This window comes from Penaeus chinensis, chromosome 32 (assembly GCF_019202785.1).
Source record: "Penaeus chinensis breed Huanghai No. 1 chromosome 32, ASM1920278v2, whole genome shotgun sequence".
Taxonomy (NCBI): domain Eukaryota; kingdom Metazoa; phylum Arthropoda; class Malacostraca; order Decapoda; family Penaeidae; genus Penaeus; species Penaeus chinensis.
In genome coordinates this window covers 4,793,811-4,801,310 of record NC_061850.1, presented here as the reverse complement: position 1 = coordinate 4,801,310, position 7,500 = coordinate 4,793,811, and the positions used below count along the sequence as shown (strand labels likewise).

General features: G+C 44.9%; 1 protein-coding gene across 1 annotated transcript in view; it reads right to left on the bottom strand.

Annotated features, from left to right (window-relative positions):
- LOC125042766 overlaps window positions 1-7,500 on the bottom strand; it is a 144,961-nt gene that overhangs the window by 10,061 nt on the left and 127,400 nt on the right. The window contains exon 5 of the mRNA XM_047638634.1: window positions 1-89. This exon is cut by the window's left edge and continues 50 nt beyond it. Within this exon, the coding sequence (XP_047494590.1) occupies window positions 1-89 (89 nt within the window). The remainder of the gene's footprint in view (window positions 90-7,500) is intronic.

Below are 7,500 nucleotides of genomic sequence, written 5' to 3'. Positions count from 1 at the left end.
CAAGTGTAGTTTCCACTCTCCTCACGACGTACGCGGTGGATGGTTAAGGTCGAGGTGATAGACTCAGCGCCTGTGCGTTTGACGGTTACCTGTGTGGGTGAGAAAAGGAGACTTGTTAAAATGGATCGATCAATAGAGAGATAAGTGGATAAATAAATGAGTAAAGGGGGTGTTTTGAGATCGATATGTAGAGATGTAAGTGGATAAGTAAATGAGTGACGGTGGGATTTGTGTGTGTGTAGAATGGGATATTTTAGGAATTGAGTGAGAATAAATGAATAAAAATCTAAATTAACGAATACTTGCAGATTAAGGAAATCCAATATTGACAAAGAATATCCTAAAATCTCTATATATAAAACTTTTAAACTGATAAATAAAGTTCTTAGACTAGTTCATAAAAAACTAAAACTTAGAAATAATGAATAAACCCTCCCTCCCTCCCTCCCTCCCTCCCTCCCTCCCTCCCTCCCTCCCTCCCTCCCTCCCTCCCTCCCTCCCTCCCTCCCTCCCTCCCTCCCTCCCTCCCTCCCTCCCTCCCTCCCTCCCTCCCTCCCTCCCTCCCTCCCTCCCTCCCTCCCTCCCTCCCTCCCTCCCTCCCTCCCTCCCTCCCTCCCTCCCTCCCTCCCTCCCTCCCTCCCTCCCTCCCTCCCTCCCTCCCTCCCTCCCTCCCTCCCTCCCTCCCTCCCTCCCTCCCTCCCTCCCTCCCTCCCTCCCTCCCTCCCTCCCTCCCTCCCTCCCTCCCTCCCTCCCTCCCTCCCTCCCTCCCTCCCTCCCTCCCTCCCTCCCTCCCTCCCTCCCTCCCTCCCTCCCTCCCTCCCTCCCTCCCTCCCTCCCTCCCTCCCTCCCTCCCTCCCTCCCTCCCTCCCTCCCTCCCTCCCTCCCTCCCTCCCTCCCTCCCTCCCTCCCTCCCTCCCTCCCTCCCTCCCTCCCTCCCTCCCTCCCTCCCTCCCTCCCTCCCTCCCTCCCTCCCTCCCTCCCTCCCTCCCTCCCTCCCTCCCTCCCTCCCTCCCTCCCTCCCTCCCTCCCTCCCTCCCTCCCTCCCTCCCTCCCTCCCTCCCTCCCTCCCTCCCTCCCTCCCTCCCTCCCTCCCTCCCTCCCTCCCTCCCTCCCTCCCTCCCTCCCTCCCTCCCTCCCTCCTCTCCTCTCCTCTTCCTCCTTCTCTCTCTCTTCCAAAGTCTTGCGTGGGTTTTGCTCCTCGAACCGAATGAACTGTGGATGGAGCAGGATAGTGAATGCCTTCGGTGAGAGATAAGATAATGGCGAAATGTTGATGATTTGGTTGATAAAGGAAGAAACGCGTTTACATATTCAAATGCTAAGTTTGAAGCGTTCATAGGTTTGAATGCAGATCTTTATATAAATACAATAATGCAGATGAACATCAAACAAACAAGCAAACACACACACACACACACACACACACACACACACACACACACACACACACACACACACAACACACACACACACACACACACAAACACACACATATATACAAACAAACACACTCATCTGATACTCTTTCTAGAAAATATTAAATCCCAGCTGATACACTTTCTAGAGAACATTAAATCCCAGCTGACAGCGTTTCTAGAGAATAATAAAAATCTCATCTGATACTCTTTCTAGAAAATATTAAATCCCAGCTGATACACTTTCTAGAGAACATTAAATCCCAGCTGATGCTCTATCTAGAAAATATTAAATCCCAGCTGATACACTTTCTAGAGAACATTAAATCCCAGCTGATGCTCTATCTAGAAAATATTAAATCCCAGCTGACAGTGTTTCTAGAGAACATTAAATCCCAGCTGACAGCGTTTCTAGAGAATAATAAAAATCTCATCTGATACTCTTTCTAGAAAATATTAAATCCCAGCTGACAGCGTTTCTAGAGAATAATAAAAATCTCATCTGATACTCTTTCTAGAAAATATTAAATCCCAGCTGACAGCGTTTCTAGAGAATAATAAAAATCTCATCTGATACTCTTTCTAGAAAATATTAAATCCCAGCTGATACACTTTCTAGAGAACATTAAATCCCAGCTGACAGCGTTTCTAGAGAACATTAAATCCCAGCTGACAGCGTTTCTAGAGAACATTAAATCCCAGCTGATACACTTTCTAGAGAACATTAAATCCCAGCTGATACACTTTCTAGAGAACATTAAATCCCAGCTGACAGCGTTTCTAGAGAACATTAAATCCCAGCTGATACACTTTCTAGAGAACATTAAATCCCAGCTGATGCTCTATCTAGAAAATATTAAATCCCAGCTGACAGCGTTTCTAGAGAACATTAAATCCCAGCTGATACACTTTCTAGAGAACATTAAATCCCAGCTGACAGCGTTTCTAGAGAACATTAAATCCCAGCTGACAGTGTTTCTAGAGAACATTAAATCCCAGCTGACAGTGTTTCTAGAGAACATTAAATCCCAGCTGACAGCGTTTCTAGAGAACATTAAATCCCAGCTGACAGCGTTTCTAGAGAACATTAAATCCCAGCTGACAGCGTTTCTAGAGAATAATAAAAATCTCATCTGATACTCTTTCTAGAAAATATTAAATCCCAGCTGATGCTCTATCTAGAAAATATTAAATCCCAGCTGATGCTCTATCTAGAAAATATTAAATCCCAGCTGACAGCGTTTCTAGAGAATAATAAAAATCTCATCTGATACTCTTTCTAGAAAATATTAAATCCCAGCTGACAGCGTTTCTAGAGAATAATAAAAATCTCATCTGATACTCTTTCTAGAAAATATTAAATCCCAGCTGATGCTCTATCTAGAAAATATTAAATCCCAGCTGATACACTTTCTAGAGAACATTAAATCCCAGCTGATACACTTTCTAGAGAACATTAAATCCCAGCTGATGCTCTATCTAGAAAATATTAAATCCCAGCTGATGCTCTATCTAGAAAATATTAAATCCCAGCTGATGCTCTATCTAGAAAATATTAAATCCCAGCTGACAGCGTTTCTAGAGAATAATAAAAATCTCATCTGATACTCTTTCTAGAAAATATTAAATCCCAGCTGATACACTTTCTAGAGAACATTAAATCCCAGCTGATACACTTTCTAGAGAACATTAAATCCCAGCTGACAGCGTTTCTAGAGAATAATAAAAATCTCATCTGATACTCTTTCTAGAAAATATTAAATCCCAGCTGACAGCGTTTCTAGAGAACATTAAATCCCAGCTGATGCTCTATCTAGAAAATATTAAATCCCAGCTGATACACTTTCTAGAGAACATTAAATCCCAGCTGACAGCGTTTCTAGAGAACATTAAATCCCAGCTGACAGCGTTTCTAGAGAACATTAAATCCCAGCTGATACACTTTCTAGAGAACATTAAATCCCAGCTGATACACTTTCTAGAGAACATTAAATCCCAGCTGATACACTTTCTAGAGAACATTAAATCCCAGCTGATACACTTTCTAGAGAACATTAAATCCCAGCTGATACACTTTCTAGAGAACATTAAATCCCAGCTGATACACTTTCTAGAGAACATTAAATCCCAGCTGATACACTTTCTAGAGAACATTAAATCCCAGCTGATACACTTTCTAGAGAACATTAAATCCCAGCTGATACACTTTCTAGAGAACATTAAATCCCAGCTGATACACTTTCTAGAGAACATTAAATCCCAGCTGATGCTCTATCTAGAAAATATTAAATCCCAGCTGACAGTGTTTCTAGAGAACATTAAATCCCAGCTGATGCTCTATCTACAAAATATTAAATCCCAGCTGACAGCGTTTCTAGAGAACATTAAATCCCAGCTGATGCTCTATCTACAAAATATTAAATCCCAGCTGACAGCGTTTCTAGAGAACATTCAATCCCATCTGATACTCTTTCTAGAAAATATTAAATCCCAGCTGATACACTTTCTAGAGAACATTAAATCCCAGCTGATGCTCTATCTAGAAAATATTAAATCCCAGCTGACAGTGTTTCTAGAGAACATTAAATCCCAGCTGATGCTCTATCTAGAAAATATTAAATCCCAGCTGACAGCGTTTCTAGAGAATAATAAAATCTCATCTGATACTCTTTCTAGAAAATATTAAAATCCCAGCTGACAGCGTTTCTAGAGAACATTAAATCCTGCCACTGTTTCAAGAGCAGATTTTATCCAAGCTGGCATGTTACAGACTAGATCAAACCCATACCACCAGTGTTTCTAGAGCAGATTCCATCACAGTTTCCGATATGTTTCTAGAGCGGATTAAATCTCAGCTCATCCCTGCCCCCCCCCCCCACCACCACCCCTACCCCTCCACCCCCCACCACCGGAAGAGTGCGCCGCTGGGCCCTGTAATGACTTCGCTGCATACTTGTGTAATTAGATGAGAGAAGAGGGAGACTCCCTTCACTGATGGAATAGAGGCACCGACCAGAAGCGCCGTATTAAGGTCCTCGCACTCTCTCTATGTGTCTGTCTCTGTCTGTCTATTTGTCTATCTGTCTGCCTGTCTGTTTGCCTGTTCGTTTGTCTGTCTGTGTGTTTGTGTCTGTGTCTGTGTCTGTGTCTGTGTCTGTGTCTGTGTTTGTGTTTGTGTTTGTGTTTGTGTTTGTGTTTGTGTTTGTGTCTGTGTCTGCCCTTCTCTCTCTCTCTCTCTCTCTCTCTCTCTCTCTCTCTCTCTCTCTCTCTCTCTCTCTCTCTCTCTCTCTCTATCTATCTATCTATCTATTTATCTGTCTATCTATCTATTCATCTATCTATCCCTCTCTTTACTCTATCTCTCTGTGTGTCTGCGTAAGTGTCACCCACATGCACACACACAACTCTCCTTCTCTCTCTCGCCGTCTCTTTTCCTCAATCTTTCTCTCTCCCTTTCCTCTTCCTCCCCCCCCCCCCCCTTTTTTTTTTTCTCTCCTGCTGCCTCTCTCTCTTACTCACCTTTTCCCTCTCCCTCTCCTTCATCCTTCCCCCCTCCCTTTCCCCTTCCCTCTCCCCCTCCCTTTCTCCATCCCTCTCCCTCTCCTTCTCCTTCTCCTTCTCCCTCTCTTACAATCTTTATTCTCTCTCTCTATCTTAACTGCTCCTACTCCCACGATACTATATTAAGAAACGTGACCTTCTAGGAGGTACTGTCTTGTTTCACTGACAAACTTCCATTCTCGGCATTAGTAAAAAAAACAAATTTAGAAAACTGCCTCTGTTTTATGCTTTCAAATGATTTAAAAGCAATTTCAAACCCTGACATTATTCCTGACAAATTGATTTAAAACTTACATTATTTTCTTTCGGGTCTTATGAAACATTGCAGCAATCTTTTTCCTTTCAAATTAATATTTTTTTTCTTCCCCTAAATCAATCTATCATTGGATTAGAGTTGCCTCCCCTGGGGAAAATAATTTTGACGTATGCATGGTTATGGCATTTGCAAAGAGAGAGAGAGAGAGAGAGAGAGAGAGAGAGAGAGAGAGAGAGAGAGAGAGAGAGAGAGAGAGAGAGAGAGAGAGAGAGAGAGAGAGAGAGAGAGAGAGAGAGAGAGAGAGAGAGAGAGAGAGAGAGAGAGAGAGAGAGAGACAGACAGACAGATAAATAGACAGACAGATAAACAGACAGACAGACAGACAGACAGGGAGATAAACAGACAGACAGACATATAAACAGACAGACAGACAGACAGGTAGATAGACAGACAGACAGACAGACAAACAGACAGAGACTGAGATAGAAACAGGGAGACAAAGATTTTTTTTTTTTTTTAAATCAACAAGATAGAGCACCATAAAGTGAACGACAAATAGAGAGAAAGAGAAATATAGAAATAGAGAAAAGAGAAACATGGAGAGAAATGACTGTCACGACCCATAAATATTTTTAATACCATAAAGGACCCGGCCCCCATTTGGGAGGCCGTTACCATCAATCCGAGGGAAATATTTGTGTCAATTGTTGGGAAAGTGGAAATTAAGTGGATTAGTGAGGAAGAGGGATAGGAGATGGATGAGAAGGGGGGTGGGGGTGGATGAGAGTGGAGGTGGAGGGGGGGATAATGGAGAGGGAGGGTGGATTAGGGTGGAGGGAGGAAGTAGATGAGGATGGAGGGGAGGGTGGATGAGGGTGGAGGGAAGGGTGGATGAGGATGGAGGGGAGGGTGGATGAGGGTGAGGGGGAGGGTGGATTAGGATGGAGAAGGAAAGTGGATGAGGGTGGAGGGGGAGGGGGAGGGGGGGGTGCGGGTGGAGGGAGAGGGGGGATGAGAATGGAGAGAGATAGGATGGGTGGATGAAGAGGAACTGGATGGGTAAAGGGTGGATGAGGGTGGAAGTGATAAAGTGAGTTGAATTTGAAGATGTGGATGAGTATGGAAGAGATAAATGGGGTTGAATTTGAGAGTAGAGGCAAACGGTGGATGAAGGTGGATGGCTAATAAGAGGGAGGTGAATTTTAGAATGTGGATGAATATGGAGGTAGACATGGTGGAATAAATGTAGGAGGTGGATGAGTGTGTGGGGAGGGGGAGTATGAGAACGAATTATAGAGTGAAAGGTTTTGATGAATGGGGAGACAAGAAATGAATGAGTAGGGGAAATAGATGTATGGTGGTGGTGGGGGTAAGATGAGCTGACATTTACAACAGCCCCCTCTGACCCCCTCCACACTCCCCCTATTTCTACCCCCAACCTCCCACTTCTTAATTGTATCCCTTGCCCTCTTCCATCTCCCCCAACATCTCCCCCAACCATCTCCCCCAACGTACCCTCCTACCTCCTTCGCCCCCCCCCCCCCACACACACACTCGCACGCCCTCCGCCAAAGACCGTCGGAAAGGGAAAGAGAAGAACTTTAATGAAAACCCTGTAAGAGCTGCGATGGGCCGGAGACAATATCACTTAGGGAAAGAGTTAAGAGAGAAGACGAAGGCGCGTGTTGCGGATCAAAGGCAGCGCCGGGGGAGGGGAGAGGGGGGGGTACTAACGGGTGGGTGGTGGGGGTGGGATGTGGGATGTGGGTTGGGGATGGGGGGGGGGTGAAGGATGGGGGAAGGGTTAAAGGGAATAAGGGAAGGAGTGAAGTGACTGGGTGATAGGCAATGAGGATGAAGAGAGTGATGAAGTGACTGGGTGGACTGTAGTAGTGATGAGATGGAAGGATGAAGTGACTAGGAGACAGGGAGGAAGAGCAGAGGGATGAAGTGACTTGGTGAATAGTAGGAGTGAGAGGGAAGGACTGAAGTGACTTCCTGAAGGAAGAGAGGAGAAGGAGATAGGAGAAGGATGAAGTGACTAGGTAAAGTTAGAGAGGAGGAGGAGAAGCTTGAAATGAGGAGAGAAGTGAGGCTGCTGAAACTAGGTGAAGTGACTAACTGATTAGACGAGCAAGGAAAACATCAGGAACTAAGCAAATAGGGAAGACATGAAGGGAGGAGAGACAAGGGTAAAGAGAAGACCATCGAATGAAGGGGAAGGAAGGAGGGGAAGGAAGGGGAGGAGGGGGGTAGGGGGTGCCCAGA